A 25,006-nucleotide genomic window follows, 5' to 3' on the forward strand; every position below is an offset into this window, starting at 1 on the left:
TGACATGAGACAATGATGTCTAGCATAACCACAAAAAATCGTAAGTGCCAGCAAATGCAGCATTCCATCCTCCACGGTCCCAAGTGCAGAGAACATAATATTTTTGTGGACACAGCAGCTCAAGCCCAACGCCATACACAATGCAAAGAAAAATCCCTTCTCTATCACTCGCATCACGTTATCATGCACCGCCTGTCCCAGAGGCAGTGTCAAAAAAGAAACAAATACCCGCCGAAGAAGGCCCGTGGTCGCAAAGCGCTGTTTGGTAGCCCTCGCGCCGTCTCTTCCACACAGGAGTGATGCGTAGCAAGAAGGACTCCAGCCATAGCCGAGGCCGCCATGGAGCAACGCATGGGGAAGAAAGCAGCACGAGGCAGAAACAGTAGCGACGCATGCATAAGAAGTGAAACTTGAATGTCGGAGGTTCAGACAAATAAATAAGGAAATGGAAATAACCCGCCATGAGATACCGAAAAAGGAAGAGATCTATCTTGCAAGACACGGTCGATGCGTTGCCACAGCACCAAGCAGATGAAACCATAAAAAGCACTTTTCTGAAACCGAAAAGCCGGCACTCCTGCTCGGCGCACATAGTTCAAGCGGATCTCCATATGGCCGCCTGAGAACAAAAAGGGTATCTGACAGAAGCGGTCGCAGGAGAAAGACAACGCAATCTATGATGTTCATGCAATGCCGACCAAGATGCTCTCGATTACATAAAGGGTATAACCAGGAGCAGCAACATGGTGAGATCGGACCGCATCATAAGACCATGTCTAAAATCGAGAACAAGCAAACGAAATCTGCGAAATGCTCAAAAATAGAGAACACCGATAACTCGACGTGATAAAATGAAACAAGACGATGAAGAACAAAAAAAAATCTAAAAGGAAGTCGTGGCAGTCATGACAAAGCCGTTCCTGAGATAAAACAAAAAAGAAAAAAACAACTCAGGGCTCGTTCTGATCGTATCCGTCAAATGAAAGGCAAATGAAGATAAATGGAGCCAATCAGACCTGACGGCCTCGTCAGAGACCACGGGCACAACCCCGGATTTACCACCAGGAGGAAGGTCCAGTAGGGCCCGAGGGGTTTCCATAGCCGCCGCCGCCGCTGCCGCCGCCGTAGCCGTAGCTGCCGCCGCCGCCGCCACCACCAGCACCACCACCGTAAGAGGGAGCGCCGCCACCGTAGCTACCGCCATAGCCAGCACTGGGACCGCCGTAGCTGCTGCCACCGAAGGAAGGAGGACCGCCCATACCGCCGCCCACCCGACGCATATCACGGGTGGCGTTGGCTCCACGGCCACGACCTCCACGGCCGCCACGGCCACCATATCCACTGCCCTCACGAGCAATGCTCTCTAAGAACGACGGAACCTCCTGGTGAGCCTCCTTGAGAAGGTCAATCAGATCGCGAACGACGCCGCGGTTGCCACGGTTGAAGAAGGCGGTGGCAATACCGGTGTTACCCGCACGACCGGTACGACCAATACGGTGAACATAGTCGTCGATATCAGTAGGCAGGTCGTAGTTGATAACGTGAGTAACGTTGGGGATATCAAGACCACGAGCAGCGACAGCAGTAGCAACCAAGATAGGGCAACGGCCGGAACGGAACATCTCCAAAGCACGCTCACGCTCACGCTGAGTACGGTCACCGTGAATGGCGGTGGCAGGGAAGCGCTGGTTGAGCAGGAAGTCCGACAGAGAGTCGGCCATGCGCTTGGTCTCAACGAAAATGAGGGTGAGACCGCTAGTGCCATGAGTGTGGAGAATATCCAAGAGAACCGAACGCTTATCGTGATCTTCGACGTATTCAACTTTCTGGGTGATGTTCTCAGAGGTTGAGCCGACACGGCCAACAGAGAGGAAAACATAATCCTTCAGGAAGTCGCGAGCCAGCATCTGGATGTCGCGAGGGAAGGTGGCAGAAAACATCAGGGTTTGACGGTCATTAACATGAGGCATATCTTCACCCTCCACAATGCGGCGGATCTGAGGCTCGAAACCCATGTCCAACATGCGATCAGCTTCGTCCAGGATCAAGTACTTGATGTTGACAAGAGAAATGCGGCCACGCTCAATAAGATCTACGAGACGACCAGGAGTGGCAACCAGAAGATCACAACCGCGTTCAATCTGACGGAGCTGAGATCCAATGTCGGCACCACCGTAGACGACGCAGGGACGAACCCAAGAGCGGTAAGCGAACTTTCGGGCTTCATCGAAGATCTGAGAGACAAGTTCACGAGTTGGGGCCAAGATAAGGGACGTTGGGTAGGCCTTGCGCTGACGGCCGTAGCTGAACTGGCCGGATGCCGGGGCAGGAGTCGGGGAAGGACCGTTCTGGAAGGCCTGAGACAAGATTGGGAACAAGAAACCACCAGTCTTTCCAGAACCAGTCTGGGCACAAGCCATCAGGTCACGGCCATTCATCACGATAGGAATAGAGTACTTCTGCACCGGGGTAGGAGTCTGGTAGTAAGCGAGCTTGATGTTTTCAATCAGGTGGTCGTCCAGAGGAGGGTTGGTGAATGCGTTGACGGGCTCGGGAACATCGTGACCGGAGGCTTCCACGGGAATATCGTCGTAGTTGGCAAAGTTGATACCAGTGTTCTGCTTAGTGGGATCGTTGGGCACGCCGAAAAGTTCACGCTCCACGCGAGCATTGGCGGGACCAGGGATGTGCTTGCCGTCGCGCCACTGGCCATCTCCGGAGCCTCTGGCACTGCCTCCGCTTCCGCCATAAGAGCCTCCATGACCTGGGTTTCCGTAAGCATCAGGATTAAATGATCGGCGAGAACCTTCAGTGGGAGTCCAGCCGGTATTACCATTGGTATTGGGACCGCGAGGGCTGAAATCAGGAGCACTAGCGTTGGCCCAGTTGCCACCGCGAGGAGCGCCTCTGTAAGATTATATGGTCAGTAACCCGCACACAACAGAGAGCAAGCTGCGAGGCGAATCCAGGAAAAATACATACCTTGAACCCCAAGAGTTGCCAGGGCCGCTAGGACCAGGGGCAGGGGGGGCAGCGGCGGGGGCTCCGTCCATGTTTGCACCACCCATTTGGCGTTGACGGAGATGGGGAGGGATGTAGGCAGCGCGACCAACGGAAGAGTTTGGGGCAGGCGCATGCTGAGATTCGTTGAGGGAAAGATTTCCCATCTTCAAGCCGTCGGCCATCTTTGCGGTATTTCACTAACTATCCCGAGATGACAGATAAGCAATGTATTCCAAGTTGCACAGGTGGAATGCGGGTTTTCTGGCGCGGAAATGAGATGGTGGTATATGGACGTACAAAAGAGGGAAAGAAAAAAGAAGTGCTGTTTTTAAAACCCGGGGAGCAGAAGCGCGATCTGCTTATCGTCAAAATGGAAAAAGAGCGCCCGAGATTCGTGTTTGTACAGGACTAGAGGGAAGGAGAGAAACGTGAAGATGGTAAAGAAAAGTATCCTCGTGTCTCTCTATTGAGTGGCGATCCAGATGGATCGAATATGAGTAACACAACAAGAAAAAGGTAAAAAAACGATTTGGGGATTTGGAAACTTGAACAAGGCGATCTCCCAGATCTAACCCTCTATTAAATTGCAGAAAGAAAGAAAGGGGAAGAAAGAGAAAAAAGAGAAGTTGATAATATGTGGAAAAGAAAAGGAAAACCAATTTGGATTAGGGGAGGAGGTTTGAAAAAGGAAGAGGAAGAGATTAGGTTTGTGGGAGAAGGAGAGGAAGTGAGGCAAAGCCTGACTTAATTTAGTGTTTGCAGTCACGCTCAGTGACCACCAACCTGTGTGTACTTACCACGGACTGTACTGGTACCTACTCGCTCTGGGTATTTTGCATGCGGTTCCAAAAAAATCTGTCTTAGGGGTAGTTTTTTATTGGCACATCCAGCGTGGATTACAAAGACAAGGAAGGAAAAAAAAAAGGTAAAAACTTCAGAAGCGAAGGCAAATGAGGAAAAAAAAAAGGGTAAGTTGCGGCGCCAATAGGTAATTATGGGCTGGGCCGAGTCTCTTTTTTTTGGCCTTCTTTTTTCAATGTTTGCCGTCACTGTGAAAAAGGGTTTTGCAGTTTTTTCAATGGAACCAACCGACCGTATTCTGTACCTCCTTAAGTATCTTGGATCTCCTTTCTTTCTTTGTGACATGCTTCGGTAATTGTAGTTTTGGAATAAATAATCCTTCATAGATCAATTAGATAATAATTAAGTAAACTTGTCAAATCATGTATCTCAATATTATTTTGGTATGAGACTACAGAGTACCATCCATTAGATACCTACTGATTACTGGGTACTGTACTGGAGGGGTCCGAAGCAAGTACTAGTGACCTCCTTCGGACCAATCTGAGGGGTTCCAATGAAAACCACTGGTTGAATCGGTACATTACTTACCCAGATGTACTCCAGAGTAATGATTATCGCCAATGATAGCACAAAGTACTTAGAGTACAGGGTTTCCATGAGTGTATACGGAGTAGGAATCATCTGAACAAAGATGATCATGTCTTTCTATCCTCCCTTTCGTTGTTATATCTGATCGTACACATACACAAATAACACAAAGGGAAATAAAACAACAAAAGACATCAAAGAATCCAATCGGGTATATACTGTACATACCATTCTCTACAGTAGTAGTACACAGCGCCCAGCAGAACAAAAGTGTAAGAAAAAGATCTTCATAAAACAGAAATACATATATCCACATAGCCACTCTGCATTTGCAGATTCCCACATGTCCCAGGAGAAGCAGAATTTGACATTTGCCACTCCTGGCAGTAACCAGTCACCTGACAAGGTTTGCCACGACCAAGTTGCTGAGCTGTTACTGACCGCTTCTATGGAAAAAAAAGCCTGAGAACACACAAAGCGCGTTAGACGCTACGGGGGATATATGCTAGTGACGGGAGTAATGGATGGAAACTAGTTTTAGTTACCCTCTACGGAGTCCGGTCAAATTATATCGGTAAAACTTGAATCTAATTGGATAGTTGTTCCGCAGCAACTCTTGGAAATCGTCATCCTGCATTTATTTTCAAACAACGCTTTTCTCATCATTTGCTTTGCACTGGCACCGTGCCTTGCAGACCTTCCGAACAGAGATCACTATGAGGGCAACGGCAACAAGAAATACTACAAATCCAGATAGAGAAAAAGAATAAGAGGAAGCAAAAGCGCTTGCTGATGCGGGTGCAGGTGCTGGTGAAGATGGTGCTGGAGTTTCCGATGGCTCCTCAGTGATAGCGATGTTTTCTTTAGAGGTCAAGAACTATCAGCACGTTTCAAACTCTTCCAAGAACCAAAAATTGACCCGGAGAAGGTCTACAGCTCCTTGTGGCTACCTTTGTCCTCGGACTCCAGCTCTCCACTCTTGACGATCTTGACCACCTGTTGGGGCTTGTCGCCAGGGGCCTTGGGGACGTTTTCGATGGCTTCAACCACCTCATAACCCTCAAGGACTTCGCCGAAAACAACGTGGCGGCCATCGAGCCATCTGTTCCGCTCGTCAGCATGGTTTTTCTCCGCTGGTCTCTTAATGAGGGCGTAATATCACTGCAGGAGATACATACGGAGTAGCAACAGTAGTGATGAAGAACTGAGAGCCGTTGGTATCCTTGCCGGCGTTGGCCATGCTCAGGAGTCCCTTCTTGGTGTGCCTAATCTTGAAGTTCTCATCCTTAAACTTGTTGCCGTAGATGGACTTTCCGCCAGTGCCTTATGCAGAACGTTAGCATGTGCTATGCTATTCAGTTTTGACTAGGGGAATCTCACCGTCACCGCGGGTGAAGTCACCACCCTGAATCATGAACTCCTTAATGACACGGTGGAAGGTAGAGCCCTCGTAACCAAAGCCCTTCTCGCCGGTGGCGAGAGCCCTTAAGCGTTTTATGTTAGCACACAAAATATCCAGATTTAATATCAAGATAGCCCATACCGGAAGTTCTCAGCGGTCTGTCCAGGAAAAATCTCATTAGCATAATCCTAGGCAAGGTATGGAGGCAGTAAGGATCGTTACCTTGGGAACGGTCTTGCCGTACAATCCGAGCACCACTCTGCCCAGAGGCTTATCGCCATGCTCAATGTCGAAGTACACCTATCCGGAATGACCAATGAGTATACACGAAGAGAAGCAACACTCATCAAGAGCGATAAGGATAGGGTGTTTACCTTAGAAGTGATCTTCGGGCCACGGGGCTGATTAGCTTCCTCGGCGTGGACCAGAGCCAGTCCAACAGCCAGAACGAAGAAAAACGATAAGAAGAGGTTTCTGAAGTTCATGATGACTTAGATTGTCTCCGTTTCCTGGAGATCTCCAACAATGACTTGGACAGTACAATTGGAGTGGAAGGAAGAATCGCGGGACTGGACTGAAGGGCCAGCTTTCAATTGCGGAGATGCCAAGATGCCATCATTCCAAATGCAGGCAACGTTTGTATTTTGAGCTGAGATTTGTGTAATTTTCCTCCCATATATGGTGTAAGTTCGCCCCAGAAGCTTAAATCTTACCATTGGTGTATTGAAATATACCGCAATCAAACCGGAGGAATGTTGTTGCGATGTGATTTCTTCCGCGCTCCGGAGATCAATCATTGCGCCGGAGGAACAATTGCGGAGTGCAGTTTGTCCCCTTTCGAGCAGACCGGATTCATCTAGTCAGGCAAGATGGTATGCTGTTTCTAGTCATATATAAAATCCTTCAGGACTCACGGCTAATGGTCACTTAGGTCTTCATCCTGGGCGTGAACTTCCCTGAGCGGAACCTCGTCAAGGCAAGCACTCCAGCAACCAATGCACCATCGCATCCTTACCAAATCTAACACTTTCACCAGACATCGCTTCAGTCCTTTTTCGGCATTGGGAACACTGGCTCGTCACGCCTTCTAGCCCGCTTTCACATCCACCCTACATGTAAAGTTGGCGAGCTGGCAAACAAGCAGGTCCTCGATATCACGGCCGCTTTGTCTGAGATGAAAATCGAGAACGACCTTCGCAGACAATACCTGGATGATATAAAGCGCTTGAAGGAGACGGGTACGTACCGGGGTAGACGGCATGCATTGGGGCTCCCAGTTCGTGGACAGAGAACAAGAACTCAGGTTGGTTTTACTCTCATATTCCTGTGTCTCAGGAAGTAGATGAGCTAATGCTTGTTTGTATAGATCAAAACTGCTGTCAAGCTCAATCGTATGGAGAGAAGGCTCTGAGCTCACTGCAGCGGCTGTTTGTATCTTGTTGGACCTCGCGATCTTTATGTGGGGGGCATGGCATGGCGTTAATTTTAATTTCTTGAATTGAGTATCAGCTACAGTCTAAAAACTTATGAGATGTACTATATCCAGAGAACGAATGTGCAGCCAAAAGATTGCTGTATCCCGTCCCTATGTCTCACAGGATCTATAAGCATCTGAAAGGACATCGACTTGTATGATAGTGAAAAAAAAAATTTAAAGAGTCTCAACTTTTCATCCTATAGTAAAACGCCAGGCCCATATGTGCAACTTGTTCTACGCAGAAGATAAGACGCCTTCGCCCCGATTGATCTGAATCCTCTTGTCCTCACCCGCACTGACAATGCCTACTGTTCCATCCCAGGCCACACCGAAAACCTTGACGCCCTCTCCGCCAACACGCTTGGCCTCAGATTTACCTTGTTCTTCCAGGCTCTTGCGGGAGATGGAATATACACTTTCCCCAACCACGCCATCCTTGTCCGTCTTCGTGGCCCGGATGTCCCAAATCCGGCATGTACCGTCATGACTTCCACTAATGAGACCATAGGAACTGTTAGGATCACGAGCCAACGAGACAACTGCGTTTGTGTGGCCTCGCAGAGTCATGGCTGCAATTGTAGTTGCGGACGCCCGAGGATCGATCAGGGTGATATGACGAGCGGAGGTACCTGCGGCGAGGAGGTGGTGCTCAGGGAGGTGCTCAAGTGAAAGCAGCGAGTGAGCTGTTGTCCGAGTATCCACAAGTGTAGCGGTTACAAGATCCCATGTACGCAGGGAATGGTCCCAAGAAGCCGAATAACCGACAGTGGAATCATTGGAGTCGAAAATTGCAGCCGACACAGGCGCACTGTGAGAGGACAAGAGTGCCAAGGGTCCTCGTTGCGGGATGGTCACAGACGAATTCAACTTTCTCCTCTTGGAGCTCCTCAAGGCTGCAGATGGCAATAAATCCTCTGGAGCGGCTGGCGCATCCGATTTCTTGGTTGACCAGAAACCTATGCTGTGGTCTGACGAGGCAGAAAGGATGCGATTCGAAGGGGCATGGACAGACAATGAGTTGATAGGGCCCTTGTGCCCATACAACTCGAGTTGGGGTGCTATTTTGCCCGAGAAACCATCGCCATCCTCAGAGTACTTCCACAGACGCACTGTTCGGTCGAGACCTGCAGACACAATCGAATTTGGGGAAATGAATTTGGCGGCTTTAATAGATGCGGTATGGCCTCCATCAGCGGCAGATGGCGAGGTTGCAATTATTTGAGATGACATATTCCACACTCGAAGCAGGCCATCGTAGCTGCCGGAGAGGATCTTCTCTTGGCCTGCGCCAATTGTTGCAGAGGCTAACGAAGCGGCGGGCGATGTCGCGGAAAGCACATCAACCGAGCTTACCCAGTCATCATGCTCAAACGATGCAATATGCAGAGGTGGAATCAAGGCTCTCACATATTCGATTTCTAGAGTAGTTTCCGCAGAAATACCATTGGCAGTCAGGTATTCATCGATCGAAGTCCGGAGGAAAGACCCGTTGATCAAAAACTCGAATGGAATTGGCTTGTCACTGCCAAGGAGATTGTTCACCAACGTGGAGAGTGCATATCTTCGAAGACCTACATAATTAGATCTCTGTACGAAACACAGACGCTAGAAAAATGGGAGACCTGGCGTAAGATAATCTCACCTGTGGGAACGAGAATCGGGCCGGTATTCTCAGGTAATGCAATGTCTTCTTGTTTGCTAGTGAGCTGCACACGAACCTGCCTCTGCGCAGAGGCCGCAGCCGAAGTGGAATTTGAGCCCTCGCTCATTTTGGAACCGTAGAAGGACAAATGGAACTGGGAAGTCTGAAGCGGCGTTGTCGAAAATCTAATCGGTTCGCAGTGGACAAAAACTGCGCAAACTGAGGAAAAATACGGCGACCGGTGCGGCCAATTGCGCAGTGCGCGGAGATCCCCCGCAGTCAGCCTACAAGAACTATGTATAACTACTGCTCTTTGCCCTAGCTCTAAACTCTGTAGATGGTATGGTCTAATTGCCTATCAAATTATACTCCACTTCTATATACAATACGTTTGTGACCCGTCCCTATCATCGCGAGACTCGTCGAATTTCTGCAATTGCCTTCCGCCTGTAGTCAGACTCTGCGAAAAGAGCCTTGATAAGGTCAACCACCTCCTCAGGCGAAAATTCTAGGCGTAGTTCGCCTTCTAGCCAGAGAAACTTGATGTCGGCCAACGAGCTTTCTAGTATGTTGATAAGGTACTGGAATTTCAACCAATCTCGTACATAGACAGCGGTCATTGGTACACGTGCGTTATCGTCCGTTGTCTCTGGCATGAAGAGATCTTCCAGCTTAGATACTTGGTTGCAGAACGACACAAGCTGCTGGGACTGAGCCTCCGATATATCACCTAGTTCTTCGATCTCGATGATGATCTTATTGATAACTGTTGAAACTAAAGAACCAACAGACTGAAGTAGTGCGGAATGTGACAGAATCGGTTGCCATTCCTTGTAAACGTCATGGATTCTGTCCACAGTTGCACTAACTGCATTTTCACATTCTCCCAGGAACGGTTGCTCAGAGCATTGGCTGAAACCTTGTGCGCCGTCCAGCAGGTCTGTGACGATGGTGCGTTGCGTTTGCATCTCTCTACTGTAGGCGAATTTGCCACACTTCTCGAGCGCATCGATATCGGCATGGAGCCTGGTGAGCTGATGTTCCTCTGAGAGATTGCGCACTTTATCAGCAAGATACAAACTATCGTTGTATAAGTACATTTGCCCTGAGTTGAGTTTAAGGCCGTAGAACGATGACGCCGTGGCCTTGAACATGGCGAGTATCAAGGTGGGAAGTGCAAGAAGGCCTGCACCAGAGGAAACAACGCGGGAGTGAGAATGCCTAGAAAGGAGTCAGTGCATGTGCGGATATCTAAGTCAAGCTCGACGTACATAGGCTGCGATATAGCTTCAGAGTCTTTGATTTGCTGCTGAATGATTTCGAGGATAGAATCAGGGATGTCGGTTACGGTGTACTGCTCTTTCAATGTGACCTCCCGGGGAGAGGAATCATGTGCCGAATCTTTCCCATTGACAGATTTGCCCCCATTTGTACTTTTAGTCTGTGCATCATCGGGCCGCTCTTCCTCATCTTCGTCTCCCCAGCCCCAAGCATCGGCAGCGTCATCTTCAGCAGATGGATCAGGCTTCGTTTCAGCTGTGTTCTCCTCGGTATCGTCGTCAAGACCCCATGCGCTGACATCCTCTTCGTCTTCTTTATTTCCAGAATGCTTCGCTGCGGTCTCGTGTTCGTTCTCGTCATCCCAGCCAGCATCCCAATCGTCAGTCGTATTATCCAGTAGAACCTCATCCTTACCAGAAACCTCCTCTTTTTCAATACGCTCTACCTGCTTTGTGGTACCCTGACTAGCGGCCAGGACTTTGCGAACTTGGTCCAATGAATCGACTCGACGCCTGGTTAGCCATAAACGAGGGGCCTGATTGACCCAAGAAACAAGTTCCTCGTACCCCTGCCACCCAAATGTCTCCAACGTATTGGTAAACTTTAAAACGTAGTTTAAGATGTCTTCGAACATACTCAGACCTTCAAGGTCTGTTGGTATCGCAGAAGACAGCCAGAAGGATATCACCTTCGATGAAAGTGTCGGGATGAGTGAATCCGAAAATGAGTCCGAGACTGTTGCTGGAAGGTGTTGGCGTAGGAAGCCCAAGGCTGTGGCGAGGCGGTCCAAAACCTCAGACACTGATGCCTTCGATGGTTGGGATTCTATCTGAATTGAAGACTCTCCAATCTTGATACCACGGCTTTGCCCTTCAACTGCAGGCAGTAGAATAGGATCGAAAAGGGTAGCAAGTAAGTCTTTCTCGAACTTATCCTTGCACAACGCGAGCATATCAAGGTGGGCCAGAGCCGCGATAGTTTCTTCCAATGAATGTCCTGCTTGGTTCAGCAAGAAATTGTGAGATCCAGGATTGGGGAAATTCTTACCATTGTCATTCAAGAGTGTCAAGATACTCTCCTTTCTGTTAACGTTCAGCTGCTTGCTCCAGCGAGCACGGAGGGACTCCGCAATTTCCCTCCGCAGTTCGCTGACATTCTCTAATAATACGTGCATGACAGTGGTGTTTGAAAAGAGATTGTCTTTTCTTATGGCCTCCTCGGTCGCTTCTAATGTTTCGATTGCGTCCATCACCTGGCCCTCTCCAAGGATGGCCCGCCCAGCATCGAGTCGTTGACATAGTCTTTGTACCTCCTCAAGTGTGTGCGTTACAGCTTGGTTGAATGCGATTTCAGTTTCAACCAATTGAAACTTGGCAGCGGCGTCTTCAACCTTCAGTTGTAAAGGGTTTGTATTCTCATGCTGCGCGACGATCTCCCTCGCAGTGACACGAGATCGCTCGATGTCTGCATGAAGTTGTTTTGCTTGCGAAATCCATCCATCGGCGTCAAAGTCATTGTCCCGGCTTAGTGCAGTGATCTCCGCCTATTTGACATGACAAAAAAAATAAGTATATCGTGGATTAGTCGCAAGGGCAATCGCGCTGGCCGCAGCGCGGGGTTCGCAACTGGTACTACTCACCTCCACTTCCTCCCTTGCCTTTGATATAAGCTCTAGCTCCCTTGCGAGAGCAGATACCGGAAACTCCGCGGCAATTACATCCTCAGATGTTGGGTAGGTGCCCTCCGTTACAAAACCAAGCACTGACTGGCATATCTCCTGCTCCGATGCCTTGTGGGCCATAGCGAACGTGTCCGATTACGACCAGCTCCGCCGTTCGTCAACGAATGATAAGGCTCCTCCGAGGACAGAACCAACGCGAGTGACCCAATCCGCTACTCACTGTCTGCAGATTGAAAGCCCCTTGAAAATTGAATTGCCTGGAATGGTTGGGAGCTGCAAGCAGAGGAGAAGAAGGAAACAAGCTGTCAACCCCATGTGACTTCATCGCTTTCACCGCCTTGGCCCCAATTCACGACCATTCAATTGGAGGAATCTTTGTGGACTATGAGTTGTTAATGACTTAGTTTTGTTGCTCCTTATGACTATTTCTTTTGCTTTCACTCCTTCTAACTCTCATTGACCTATGCAGAGGTCATGTCCTGAGTATCTCTACATGTGTAATTGAGCATTTGTTGGCGTGGTGATCCTCTAAAACAACGGGACCCAAACTCCACTCTCCGTCACAGCTCGAGGGGACCGAAACCCAACTGCGGCCAAACTGTCCACGACGTCCTTGTAACATTAATATCAACTGTTAAGCAGAGTCCATCGTGCTGTCCCGACTCTTCTTACGAGGCCTGACTTGGGCAAACCCTATTCGATCCATGTAAGTTCCTATCGTCAGCTCGCTATTTTTGGGAAGAAAGAAGAAAAAAGAGAAAAAAAAAAAGCCAGCAAAAAAGTGGAAACAGCCCCTCTTCAATCAAGTGGCATAAAGCCACTGTTTACCCATTGGGGGTATTATATCACCGAATGTGTTTCCGCATGCTTTGTGGATGCTGTTCACTTTGACCTGCTTCTTCAATGTCCTATTTGTATCTTAGTTTGCTTTGACTTAGTAGTGAAATCCGTGCTTTATCTTGTGGTCTAGCGTCGCTATATAGTATCGCCTACTGACCCCTGTACAGATCATTGTCACAAACAACGATCGCAGACTCTGGGTTTAAGATACATCGTCAGAGGTATTCAGGGTCGGTTAGCAAAATGTCCCCGAGTCAGAAAAGCCATTTCAAGTTACTACAGAAATTCAAACCGGACTACTCGCCAAGCGAATTTGTCCAGTATGAATCTGAGAGAACTGGTATGCGGGTCGTGGTCATCGACCAAAAAGGCCCTAAAGTAACAGGATACTTTGTCCTTGCCACGGAAATCCATGATGATTCCGGAGCCCCGCATACGTTGGAGCACTTATGCTTCATGGGCTCTCGTAATTACAGATACAAGGGATTTCTTGATAAGCTCGCTACGCGGGTTTATTCTAGTACCAACGCCTGGACAGCTACAGACCATACGGCGTACACGCTTGACACAGCAGGCTGGGAAGGATTTGCACAGATTCTGCCTGTATACCTCGAGCATGTAATAGCTCCAACCTTGACAGACGAAGGCTGCTACACAGAAGTACATCACGTCGACGGAACTGGAAACGATGCAGGCGTTGTGTACTCTGAGATGCAGGGTGTGCAGAATAACTCCGCAGAACTTATAGACTTGAGTGCTCGTCGTTTGACTTACCCACATGGTGTGGGCTTCCGTTATGAGACTGGTGGTATGATGGAGCAGCTCCGCGTTCTCACGGCAGAGAGAATTAGAGAATTTCACCGAGAGATGTATCAACCGAAAAACCTGTGCTTGATCATCACGGGTGAGGTCGACCATGCCAATATGCTTGAGACACTGGACAAATTTGAAGATACCATTCTAGATGTGATCCCAAGTCCAGATGCTCCGTTCAAGCGACCATGGGTGGACTCCAAACAGGCCCCGCCATTGGAAAAGTCTATTGTGGAGAAGGTAGAATTTCCCGAAGAAGATGAGTCTTTTGGAGAGATCGAGATCAGATTCCTGGGACCGGATTCTACAGATCCTGTTCAAAGTAAGCAGCCAACCTTCCCTTTCATCTCGCAACTATGCTCACACTTTAAAAGCTGGGGCCCTCAATGTTACACTTTTGTACCTTGCTGGATCATCCGCTTCACTCCTAGACAACATACTTGTCGAAAAGGAACAACTGGCAAGTGCCGTCTACTATGCCACTGAAGACCACCCCTCTCTTGAGATTCGGTTCACTCTGACCAGTGTGGAAACCGATAAGCTAGCCCAAGTGGAACAGCGCTTCTTCGAAGTGCTGAAGGATGCAATGGAGAAAGAGCTAGACATGAACTATCTCAAAGAATGTATTGACCGACAAAGGCGGACCTGGAAATTCTCTACTGAAAGCTCCGCTTCCTCCCTCGCCGAGTACGTTATCTCGGATTTCCTGTTTGGAAAGAGGGATGGTTCGACTCTCCTGGATGTTGCGACTTTGAAAGAGTACGACGTACTGGAGAAGTGGAGTGAGAATGAATGGCGAAGTTTCATTAAGAGATGGATTTCGGATGCTCCCCATGTCACTATTTTGGGCGTGCCATCTATGAAGATGTCTGAGACGGTAAAGAAGGAGGAAGAAGCCAGAGTGGCAGCACAGAAAAAGCGTCTTGGTGAAGCAGGCCTGAAGCAGCTGGCTGAGAAGCTCAAAAAAGCAAAAGCCGAGAACGACAAGGAGATTCCCAAGGAGATGCTGGAGAAATTCAGCATCCCCGGGGTTGAATCAATCCATTTTGTGGAAACTACCACGGCCAGATCTGGTGCTGCTTTGAAGGCGGGACGCCCTGACCACACGGCCCAGAAGCTCGTAGACGCCGATGGCTCCGAAATGCCTCTGTTTATCCACTTTGAGCATATTCCTAGCAATTTCGTCCAGCTTTCCCTTCTTATCTCAGCTCAGTCTGTTCCGGTTCAACTTCGTCCCCTTCTTTCTATCTACACTGAAGCTTTCTTCAACCTCCCAGTTCAGCGTGATGGAAAAACCATCAACTTCGAACAGGTTGTTGTTGAATTGGAGAGGGACACAGTTGGATATGCGATGGAAAATGCCAGAAGTCTCGGCAACTCAGAAATGCTGCGTATCTCCTTCCAAGTCGAGCTGGAGAAGTATAGCACGGCGATTGCATGGCTTCAGGAGCTGTCCTGGAACTCAATCTTCGACGTGGAGCGACTGCGAGCAATTACCAGTCGCCTTCTCTCCGACGTGCCTGATTCCAAGCGTAGTGGCGATGACATGCTCGCAGCAGTGCATGTCATGGTCCACTACGCAGCTGAGTCCATAGTCCGCGCCCGAAGCACCCTAGTGAAGGCACGCTATCTCAAGAGGATCAAGAAGCAGTTGGCTGAGGAACCAGAAGTCGTGGTCTCCCGCATGGAAGAAATCCGAAAGGCACTGTTCCAGTTCGAAAACATGCGAGTGTTGGTCATTGCTGATCTTGAGAAACTCAAGAGTCCTGTCTCTTCCTGGAAGCCATTTGTCGAGCGACTTGGCGCGATTTCTACCCTCCAGCCCATCACAGCAAGAAGAGCTTTGCTGAGCGAGGCCGGTCAGAAATTGGGTGGAGAGTCCTATGTGGTTCCTATGCCCACTATTGACTCGTCGTTCGCGTACGCAACCGCTCGGGGCCTTGATTCGTACAATGATCCCAGACTTCCTGCGTTGTTGGTTGCAATTGCCTACATGAATGCAGTTGAGGGTCCTCTTTGGGTTGCAGTTCGTGGCACTGGACTGGCATATGGCACCAACTTTGCTTACAACATCGACACTGGCTTTGTCAATTTCGACGTGTACCGGTCCCCTAACGCTCACAAGGCCTTCGAGTCAAGCAAGCAGATTGTCAAGGACCATCTGTCCGGTGCTATTCCGTTCGACCCTCTGATGCTGGAGGGATCGATCAGCAGCATTGTGGTCAGCTATGCCAACGAGCAGGCGACCATTGCCGGTGCAGCCCAAGGCAGCTTTACCCGCCAGGTCGTGCGCAACTTGCCCAGCGACTACAAGGAGAAGATGCTTCGGCAGGTTCGGAACATTAGCGTTGACGATATTAAGGGCGCGCTCCGGGACATCATTCTTCCCCTGTTTGATCCCAAGACGGCTAACATCGTTATTACCTGCGCTACCGTGCTTGAAGAGGTATGATAACAACTGACTGTCCAACCGTTTAAAGCGCACAAAGCTAACCAGTTCGCTCAGACTATCAAGGAGGGTCTCCAGTCGTCCGGTTTCACTCCCGAGGTGCAGCCGCTCAAGGACTTTGAGGACGACTACGGCCTGAAGGTTGGTGATGACGAGGACGAGGAGTCCGACGACGAAGACGATGATGACGAATATGAAACTGGATCGGAAGATGATGAAGATGACGAAGATGACGACGAGTGATGTTTTTCAATAACGAACCGGATATTTTACGATGATTGGAATGGTATACATCAAGATTTGGCATGAAACAACCGACCAGTAGACGAAGACAGGCAACTACCGCAGCAATAGAAAACCCATAGATTAGGAAACTCAATCTAATGTTTGTTTTCTTTTTCTTTGAGAAATGCTGCCAGTATCTACGCACTATAAGCCATCGTCTAATACACGTAGAACTCTGTGATTATATATCTACCAGAAAGAAAGAAAAAAACCCCCCAACACATCGCACATAAAACAGATCAATGCATTGTATATGGTACAGTAGGACTATCACGTCCCGTTATATCCAAGGCATTAGTAAGTAGCCTTGCCCCGACAACGAAAAAAAAGAAAGCCTCAAGCCCTCAAAACCGACGAACAAAAGAACAAACCATGTAGCTCAGGCAGCCCCATCATACAGATCCCGCGTGTTGTTCATCACCCAGCAATCAACGTAGTCCCCGAGGCCCATCTACCAACTCAGGGACTTGCGGCCCTTCGCCCTCCTCCGCAGGAGGATCAGCCGTCCTCCACGCGACCGCACCCGGGCCAAGAATCCGTGACGCCGTTTCTGCACCCGTCGCGAGGGGTTGTAGGTCGCGCGCTTACCGGCCAGGGAGGCACTGGCGGAGAAAGAGCGGGTCTGTTGGGCGGATGGTGTAGCCGCGGAGGGGAGTTGTGTGTTGCTTAGGGTCTGCAGTTGGGGACGGATGGTGGTGGTGAAGTTGGTCATGGGGCGGAGTGGTGAGGAGAGGGTGCTGAAAGGTGTGGTTGTTGTGGTTTTGGGACTCAGGTATCTGGATTAGAGCTGTTAGTACTGCGAGCTTGTCCTTGAGGCCGGGTATTATGGGATGCGGTTTGGCTCATGGAGGGTTATGGTAGCCCTATGCTTTGATACCTACCTCGACATGGACATCGGGGACGAGTACGTCCTCAGAGCGGAGGGCATAGCCCTGCACCGGAAGCAAAGCATTGTTGCGAATTCGAATGGACAGTGAGCACCGAGAATGGTCCACGTGGTTTAAGAAGAAGAGCAAGAAGGATGGCGTGGGATCTGGAGAGAGATTGATTGACGGGGTTGGGAGGTAGAGACCGCTTGGAGTATCGAATTGATGGGCGGAACGAAAATTGAACCTCCGGCGGAGAGAGCACGGGCCACCTTTCCATCCTCCAACTTTTTTTCTTTTCAGATCTCGATATACCTGAGCTCTCTCTCTGTCTTAACGTTTGCGCATGCACGACCCAATTTTTTGATATTTGATTTATAGGCGGACTTTTTTTCTTTCTTTTCAATTGCGCACGGTATACCATTACCAGGAGAAAAACTATACGACTCTATACCATCGATCGAACATACAAACCGTCACAATGGCTACAGGCCCCTCGCCCCTCCCCCCAACATTCATTCTCAACTCCAAGTCCATCTCTCAATCAGCGGCGCATGACTTCCTCGCTGCCTACATCGACCTCGCCGCTACAGACCCCGCATACCAACCCACGCCGGTATCAGCGAGCATGGCCCCGTTTCGCGCACCACAGCCGCTGCGCCGAACCTCACGATACACAACCTGAAGCGCGTGAAGGCCGGCCTGGCGGGCGAGGTCCTAGGACGTGATTTGGCGCTTGCCAAGCTGGAGGAGGGAGATGCGCAGCCAGTGGGAGCGAACGGGGATTGGGAGGATGCGAAGAAGTTCCAGGAGGGTGAGAATGGCGACGTAATGCAGGACGAGAATGATGTGCAGGGACAGATGGAGGTAGACGATGCGGAACAGGAGGCCGGTGCTCTTGATAAGGAGGAAAGGAAGCGGAAGAAGAAGGAGAGGAGATTGGCAGAGAAGAGGGCTAAAGCGAAGGCTGAGACCCAAGCCGAAGAGTAAATCCGACGGCAAAGGGAAAGCCAGGGAGAGAAAATAGAAGGGGAAAAAAGGAGGCTGTTATGGGTCTATGACTGAAAGGATTTGTTGGCATCATCTTGCTATGGGATTGATTCTGTTCGGTTGGGTATCAAAAGCCACGCATCTTGTATTTGGCGTACCAGAGGAGTTTTCTTTCTTGTTTTATTACTGTTCTTTCTGAATGATGGATTCCCACACTTCTACAAAAAACACCAACCCCGTCCTACAGGACCGAATAACCGAAATTTTCCAAAAGTCTGAACAATCACCGAGAATGTGAGTAAAGATAGCAGCATCAGAATGGCTCACAGCTCGCGGTCAGCAGCTTTAACGGGCTTCTCATCATCTTCCGCCTTATAATCCGTGACCTTTCCACCCTTCCAGCCGAGAGCCTTGAGTCGCTCGGAAAGGATCGGGTGAGAGTAGTGATAGCTGGCGTACATCCAGTCGGCATCCATGGTGCTCAAGTTCTGGATCTGGAGCTTGAGGAGAGACGAGGCGAGCTTCTCGGAATAGCCAAGCTGTACAGCAAACGCATCTGAATGATTGTTAGCCCTTGATCATGGCACAATAACCACACCACAACAAAAACAGAAGAACATACCAGCCTGGAATTCAAACTTGCGACTGAGGATGTTCATCAAAAGCTTGACAACGGCATCCATTGGCGCCAGAGCATCCGAAAACAGAAGGAATCCAATCATGATAGGCTGTTCGTTAATGAAACCGAAAGATTGGTACAAGGACTTGTTGTTTACAAAGACTGAGAAAAGAGCGAAGATGTAGAACATGTGGAACTACAACAGTCAGTTGGACCTGTCCCACACGATCATCAAGCAGGTTAACATACCTGAGCGATACCGAACAGCTTGGTGGTGTGGCTGAGACTCCAATGGCCCAATTCATGGCTCAGAACAGCGACCACCTCCTCGGACTCACTCTTCTCAATCAGAGTATCGTAGATAACAATATGCTTCTTCCAAGGCAGTCCGTAGAAATAGGCGTTGCTGTGAGCACTCCGCTTGCTACCATCGATGACGTGAAGTTCCTGGAGAGGGAAGTTAAGCTTCTTGGCGAGGTTTTCAACGCCAGTCTTTAGGTCACCAGGTTCCAAAGGCGATAGCTTGTTGAACAATGGCAGGATCACGATCGGGTAGATGGTAATGGCAAAGACCTGGACGAAGATACCAAAAAGCCACAGGTAGTAGAAGAACGAGTTACCGGTCTTCTGGACGATCTTGAGCACTGCGCTAATAATGGGCGCTCCAAGCACAATACCGAGCATCTGACCCTTCAGCATATCCGTAACCCAGAGCTTGAGTGTCTGCTTGTTGAAGCCGAATTTCTCTTCCAAGACGAAAGTGTTGTAGTACGAGATTGGCAGTGACAAAATGGTGCTAATCAGGTTGAACCCAAACAGAAACACTAGAGTTTGTGTGATTTCGCCCTGAAACCGAGAAGGGAAGTACTGTGCCAACAAGAGACCGCTAGCTCCCCAGAGCTTGGGGAGGATATCACCGTAGATAAACGCAAGATTCTGAATTTGACCATAGAGACCAGCAACGAAGCCGAACTTCGCTTTCGCGCGACCGTAAGACTGGAGATGCGGTTAGGTGTGACGCTGGGCCTGGATGGATGATGCGCATGCTTACTTGACTTTGATCGAAGACCTTCTGAGACACCTCATTTTGCAAAACCTGTGGAGGCTTTGTTCGCTGCAGGACCTTATATTGACGGAGAGACAGCAGACCTTCGAGAACAAATTGCCCCAAAGAGAATCCCACAAGGACATTCTTCCATGGGAAGAACGGGCGGTCGAGGAGACGCGCCAATTGCTATAACCGCCACGGTAAGCCAGATCAGCTATAGCTCTTTATCATAACCAGACAGGTGTCACCGCGGAGGCATGGAGTTCTTCAGGGAGATTTTTAAGACAAGGAGCTTACCTCGAGTATATACATGTTGAAGTGAACACAACAACAGCTTTGCCCTAATGTCAAGGAAGTGCTGTGTTGTTTGTCAGGTTGATAGTAACATTCCAAACAAGTTGTGCTCTGAAGTATTGCGGGAGAATGGAGAGTGCCTTAGTCACCTGTTGTTGTTACTAGTCCATTACACAGTTTTGATACGGTGGAACCAAGAATGTATCCATTGTATGTACAGTGTGTATGTCATTTACCTATTGTGGTTGCCTGTGAATAAATCACAATAGGAAATTCAATCAATAGGCTGAGTGGATCGCCAATAGTCCGTTGAAATTCGGTAGGAATAAATTACTGCTAGGTTAGTAGCCTGGGTGTTCTGTAGAGCTATATTTAGCATAGGAGGGCTAGGATAGATGAAGAGACCACCTAAGCCATAGTATATATTTGCGATACCCCCAATGTATTTAATTCTAAAACCACGAGCTCAAAATTAATATCCTGAATTATCCAGACAGATGTGGGAGAGTAAGAGACATCGCAGTCCTATCATCATGGTTATATAGGTCTACTTCGGTATTTATCCAAAGGTATACTACGAGTAGTACTCCCTCGGGGAGAAATATGGATATAGTGTCCATTGTGAAATTAACCATAAATGTACTCATTATTACCAGAGCGAGTATAGGGCAAGGCCTTCACATCTTCCCGATATGTAATCATCTACCCAATGCTTGACTTTTTCATTGCATTCGTCATCTCCCTATATGTAGCCCCTACATAGGTTCACGCAAGTAGAAAGAATAAGAAAGAAGTAATAAAAATGAACATAGAAGAATTTTTCCACTGAACAGCGTCATAACACACGTCAAAGAAGTAGTGTCCTACTCCATCCGTAACAACTTATCCCCCCAATCCATCCATCACCCGTTGGACATAATGGGCTCTTGGTTCTTGGGACCCTTTGCATAGGCCGCGAATGCGGGATATCCCAAGTGTTCTTCCCCTTGACACTCCTACCAAGAAGCATGGACGGCGATTGGTCCTCCTGCGTTCTCTATTCATGGGTAAAAAACAGATGCCTTAATTTGTTCCTGTGGTAGATTCCCCATGAAGCTTGAACCCTTCAAGGCCTATTGTCCGAGGAACAGAGGGAACCAGAAATTTGGATTTCCTTCATTCCCCTTCCAGCTGGCCCGGTAAGGTCAAGCTACATATACACGCACATGATAGCTCGCTTAGTTCAGGATAGGTTCGAGCGTGTTACCGCTGTTATAAAGTTAGATATCTATCGTCCAGGAAAATCCTATGATGGAATAGAAAGATTACTTACGCCATAATGTTTGCCCAACCGATCAAACGCCAGTGCTTGTCGATTCTGCGAGAGATGGCAATCTTCTCGCCAATTTCGGTACAGGCAGGGCTGGTCAAGCTCAGCTTGGCGGCATCGGCCTTGACGCCCATGACCTTAGCACCGGTGGCGGTAGAACCGATATTAACCATCAGAACCTCGTTCTTGCTCAGCTTAGCAACCTTGGCCTGCTTGCCGTCGGCGGTCTTGACACCCAACAACCGGCGCAGCAAGAAGTAGTTGACCTCCAGTTCGGTGTAAATGGCGGGCAGACGTCCGCGATGGCCCAAGACGAAACCGACAAGACGATCAGCACGGCACAGAGTAGGGTCCACACGGGTACCGACACCAATCAGACCACCAGGAACAGCGAACTTCAGGTCGTTGTGCTCTGCAAAGAGAGAAACAACCCGGGAGAAGATGGGGCGGCATTGAATCTTGCCGTTCTCGTCCTTGGTCACGAGACCAGGACGGATTTCGACCTCATCGTTAAGCTTAAGCACACCAGTCAAAATGGAACCACCAGCAACACCACCCTTCAGCTCATCAATTTCGGCACCAGGCTTGTTCACATCGAACGAACGGATGACAATCATGTGTGGCGAAGCGGTGAAATCACGGACAGGGACAGGGATGTGGGAAACGAGGTATTCGTTGACAGCATCAATGTTGTACTTGAGCTGAGCGGAGATGGGGATAATAGGAGAGCCATCAGCAACAGTACCACGGATGAACTTCAAAATCGACTGGTAATGCTGAAGAGCTCCTTCTTCCCTCATCAAATCAACCTTATTTTGCAAGATAATAATATGGCTAAGCTTCATAATCTCGATAGCTGCCAAATGTTCCGAAGTTTGGGGCTGAGGGCAAGTTTCGTTTCCGGCAATCAGAAGAAGAGCTGCGTCCATGACAGCGGCACCTGACAACATGGTACTCATCAGAATATCGTGACCGGGGCAGTCGACGAAGCTGAGGGGAGTAAAAAGGTTAGCAATTAAGGCTGAATAGCAATATAGTAGACGGAGTCACCTACGAGACATGTCTCAACAGCCTATAACGACCTGTGCACCCATCTCTCTCACAGGGAGGGTCAATCTCCTTCTCACTCTTGAAACTCTTGAAACATGTTGGGCGAGGGCACTCGGGGTTGTCGCACTTGTAGATCTTGGCGTTGGCGTAACCCAGCTTAATTGTGATGTTTCGCTCCAACTCGTTCTTGAAACGGACAGTCTGAACCTCTGAGATAGCCTTGACCACCGTTGACTTTCCGTGAGCGACGTGTCCGATGGTACCAATGTTAATAGTGGCCTGGCGCGCAATGATTTCGGGCGACAGAGGGGTCAGGGTCGACAGGTCAAGGGTAGTGGGGTCTGGCTGTTCGGGCAGCTCCGGCCGCTTGGGCTGGGAAACAGGGGGCACACTCTTCATCGCAGACTTGAGAGGCTTCTCCTCTTGGTCGAGGGGCTCTTGTTCTTCAATATCATCATGACCGTTCGCATTAAGCATGGGGGATCCCGGCTGGGATTCATCATCGGAAAAATCGCCGTTGGCAGCCATGATTGCTATGTTAGACCCAAATACAGTAGCTGTTCGGAGGAAGGAGGAGGCTAATGTGGGGGGAGTAGAAAACCGGCGAGGGTCGAGAGCGTGGTGATGGATGAAAATTGCAGCTTGCGGGAACAGAGGCGATATGATAGCAGTTTGGGTCGGCCACTCAGTGGGGTTTGTTTCTTTTGTGCAGTGGAGTGAGTGCGTTGTAGGGCGGTGAAAGGTCCCTTTGACCTTTTTTTTCTCTCTCGCTGTGAGTCACCGCCTAACCAGTTGACTCAACTCAATTGAGATCTTCCGAATGAGTGAATGGCTTCTAAAGAACAGATTGGGGACCTTCTACCATGGACTGTAGTTATTTGTTACTTGAATTGCATTAAGTGAACTCCTCGCTTTGATTCCATTGTTCACTTCTTCTATTCTTGTCCCTAGCTCGTGACGGACGATCCCACTCGTCCCTGACTTTATTAGCCTTTCCTGAGAGACTAGTGGACTTTGATATTCAAAGAGAAGAAAAATGAAAATCAAAATGAATAGAGAGATTGAAGGCGCTAGACAACTTTTTCTGGCAAAGATTTGGCTTTCTTTTACATGCTTCTGGTCTAACAACAAATCGTAGGGTATACAGGAGAAACTGGAATCATCAACTGACATCCAAATGGTTAAGCATCACTTTCTTCACTCTCAGACTCCTCTTCCTCCTCACTGTCTAGGCCTTCAAACTCCTCTTCGGAATCTAAAAGACTTGAGGGGTCCTCCGAAGGCAGCATAACAAATCCCTTAAGACAGGTAATCCGATTTCCGGTTTCATAAGCATCCAAAAGTTTTCCTACCTGAGGGGTTTTGGAAACTTTCTCGTCTGTGGTTTTACTGGTCTTTCCACTCTTCCCTTTGCCAGCGAGGTCTTTTCCAGGCACGTACCATACACGTATGACGCCTTCGCTATTGCCCGTGACTGCCAAGAAACCGTCTTGGGGACCTGTTGCTTCACCTTTCAAGCTTAAGATCTCAAAATCCTTCACCCTTCCCGGGAAACCAGAAGCTTTACCGCCAAGTTCAGCAACGGCCTCGGCGTAAGGGATAGGTGAATCATCGTCATCTTGTGGCTTTTGCACCTTTTTGGTGGAGTAGAAGATAACTCTGCCATCTTCTGTTGAGACAGCAAGTAGTTCGTCACCCTCCTCAGTGGATGGGTCTTTGTTGATATACTTCATTTGATGGATCTTACTCCGTGGGGTTGGGAATATTCTGCAAATTGGGGTTGAATCCTGTGGACATGGTTAGACTCATACATTATAGGCTGAAGAGTATGAAGCACTCACAATTCCGAAGACAACAGCCCCCCACTCAAATGCAACGGCAAATTCCTCGCCCTTAGAGTCCCAGACGATCTTCCTTCCCTCGCCGGTACTCCACTTGCCTTCTTTAACCGCCTGTAGAATCTCTCTACTGAAGCTCAACACACCAGCCTTCTTACCCGTGACCAGGTTCCAAAGCCTCATACATTTCTCACCCTTCCCCACGCTGAGCATCAATTTCATACTGGGATGCACGGCGAAGTCATTTACACCAGACGGTGACCCTCCGGGAGGAGCTGTGTCTCCGCTAGGTCTCCCTTGAACTTTCGGGCGGGGGGCTTTGATGGTAGATACAACGGCAAAGTCGCGAGTCCGGGTGACGGAGATAGTGTTGTCCTCCGAAGCAGCCAAAAGCTTCGAGCGTGATGGGAAATGAAGAGCAGATATACTCGAAGAGTGATGTAGCAATGTGCCAAGCTCTCGATTCTTAGGATTCTCGAGGATTTTGTTACCCGCGAGGGTCGGGATAGAGGGATACTGCTCGTTTACCTCAAGAGAGGCGGCCGACAAAGAATAAAGCTTGATAGTCTCGTCCGTTGCACCGCTCGCCAGAATGACTTTTGGCGATTCCTCGGTCGAATCTGCATTTGGTCGAGGGGACAAGGCGAGGCAGCGGATGGCGGATGCATGAGCCTCAAACAAGAAGGTATCAACGAATTGTACTGCGGACGAGTGAGTGGAAGAATCC

General features: G+C 49.1%; 11 protein-coding genes across 11 annotated transcripts; 3 read left to right on the forward strand and 8 right to left on the reverse strand.

Annotated features, from left to right (window-relative positions):
* Positions 1-1,055: 1,055 nt before the first annotated feature.
* On the reverse strand, positions 1,056-3,330 carry ANOM_000908 (DEAD/DEAH box helicase; the record flags this gene model as incomplete). The annotated part of the gene is made up of 3 exons (XM_015546166.1): positions 3,301-3,330; positions 2,983-3,204; positions 1,056-2,907 (listed from the first exon to the last, which is right to left on the reverse strand). Exons 2-3 carry the CDS (start codon positions 3,183-3,185, stop codon positions 1,056-1,058), a joined length of 2,055 nt encoding a protein of 684 aa, XP_015411689.1. The 5' UTR covers positions 3,186-3,204; positions 3,301-3,330.
* A 1,496-nt stretch (positions 3,331-4,826) lies between these two features.
* ANOM_000909 (peptidyl-prolyl cis-trans isomerase B) lies at positions 4,827-6,342 on the reverse strand. Its single transcript, XM_015546167.1, has 6 exons — positions 6,172-6,342; positions 6,020-6,097; positions 5,939-5,955; positions 5,776-5,879; positions 5,574-5,718; positions 4,827-5,497 (listed from the first exon to the last, which is right to left on the reverse strand). Exons 1-6 carry the CDS (start codon positions 6,280-6,282, stop codon positions 5,326-5,328), a joined length of 627 nt encoding a protein of 208 aa, XP_015411690.1. The 5' UTR covers positions 6,283-6,342; the 3' UTR covers positions 4,827-5,325.
* A 324-nt stretch (positions 6,343-6,666) lies between these two features.
* Positions 6,667-7,208, forward strand: ANOM_000910 (mitochondrial 37S ribosomal protein uS13m; the record flags this gene model as incomplete). The annotated part of the gene is made up of 4 exons (XM_015546168.1): positions 6,667-6,669; positions 6,729-6,767; positions 6,834-7,100; positions 7,164-7,208. The coding sequence occupies 4 exons, from the start codon at positions 6,667-6,669 to the stop codon at positions 7,206-7,208; spliced, it is 354 nt and encodes a 117-aa protein (XP_015411743.1).
* Positions 7,209-7,508: 300 nt separating this feature from the next.
* ANOM_000911 (WD repeat WDR12/YTM1 family ribosome biogenesis protein) lies at positions 7,509-9,043 on the reverse strand (the record flags this gene model as incomplete). Its single annotated transcript, XM_015546169.1, has 2 exons — positions 7,509-8,845; positions 8,917-9,043. 2 exons carry the CDS (start codon positions 9,041-9,043, stop codon positions 7,509-7,511), a joined length of 1,464 nt encoding a protein of 487 aa, XP_015411742.1.
* A 280-nt stretch (positions 9,044-9,323) lies between these two features.
* ANOM_000912 (uncharacterized protein) lies at positions 9,324-11,998 on the reverse strand (the record flags this gene model as incomplete). The annotated part of the gene is made up of 4 exons (XM_015546170.1): positions 9,324-10,137; positions 10,188-11,193; positions 11,245-11,740; positions 11,837-11,998. The coding sequence occupies 4 exons, from the start codon at positions 11,996-11,998 to the stop codon at positions 9,324-9,326; spliced, it is 2,478 nt and encodes an 825-aa protein (XP_015411745.1).
* An 888-nt stretch (positions 11,999-12,886) lies between these two features.
* ANOM_000913 (putative zinc metalloprotease) lies at positions 12,887-16,223 on the forward strand (the record flags this gene model as incomplete). Its single annotated transcript, XM_015546171.1, has 3 exons — positions 12,887-13,853; positions 13,906-15,977; positions 16,038-16,223. Coding segments are annotated over 3 exons (3,222 nt in total), but the record flags the coding sequence as incomplete, so codon positions are not given.
* Positions 16,224-16,716: 493 nt separating this feature from the next.
* Positions 16,717-17,217, reverse strand: ANOM_000914 (mitochondrial 54S ribosomal protein bL34m; the record flags this gene model as incomplete). The annotated part of the gene is made up of 2 exons (XM_015546172.1): positions 16,717-17,041; positions 17,147-17,217. 2 exons carry the CDS (start codon positions 17,215-17,217, stop codon positions 16,717-16,719), a joined length of 396 nt encoding a protein of 131 aa, XP_015411739.1.
* A 395-nt stretch (positions 17,218-17,612) lies between these two features.
* ANOM_000915 (uncharacterized protein) lies at positions 17,613-18,121 on the forward strand (the record flags this gene model as incomplete). Its single annotated transcript, XM_015546173.1, has 2 exons — positions 17,613-17,662; positions 17,725-18,121. 2 exons carry the CDS (start codon positions 17,613-17,615, stop codon positions 18,119-18,121), a joined length of 447 nt encoding a protein of 148 aa, XP_015411738.1.
* Positions 18,122-18,198: 77 nt separating this feature from the next.
* On the reverse strand, positions 18,199-20,160 carry ANOM_000916 (zinc metalloprotease; the record flags this gene model as incomplete). The annotated part of the gene is made up of 5 exons (XM_015546174.1): positions 18,199-18,677; positions 18,744-18,936; positions 18,990-19,736; positions 19,792-19,974; positions 20,086-20,160. Coding segments are annotated over 5 exons (1,410 nt in total), but the record flags the coding sequence as incomplete, so codon positions are not given.
* A 602-nt stretch (positions 20,161-20,762) lies between these two features.
* Positions 20,763-22,974, reverse strand: ANOM_000917 (translation initiation factor eIF2 subunit gamma). Its single transcript, XM_015546175.1, has 3 exons — positions 22,446-22,974; positions 21,395-22,381; positions 20,763-21,330 (listed from the first exon to the last, which is right to left on the reverse strand). The coding sequence occupies exons 1-3, from the start codon at positions 22,967-22,969 to the stop codon at positions 21,300-21,302; spliced, it is 1,542 nt and encodes a 513-aa protein (XP_015411740.1). The 5' UTR covers positions 22,970-22,974; the 3' UTR covers positions 20,763-21,299.
* A 648-nt stretch (positions 22,975-23,622) lies between these two features.
* On the reverse strand, positions 23,623-25,005 carry ANOM_000918 (putative 60S ribosome biogenesis protein Mak11; the record flags this gene model as incomplete). Its single annotated transcript, XM_015546176.1, has 2 exons — positions 23,623-24,228; positions 24,283-25,005. Coding segments are annotated over 2 exons (1,284 nt in total), but the record flags the coding sequence as incomplete, so codon positions are not given.
* Position 25,006: the final 1 nt, after the last annotated feature.

This window comes from Aspergillus nomiae (assembly GCF_001204775.2).
Source record: "Aspergillus nomiae NRRL 13137 chromosome Unknown contig00009, whole genome shotgun sequence".
Lineage (NCBI taxonomy): Eukaryota > Fungi > Ascomycota > Eurotiomycetes > Eurotiales > Aspergillaceae > Aspergillus > Aspergillus nomiae.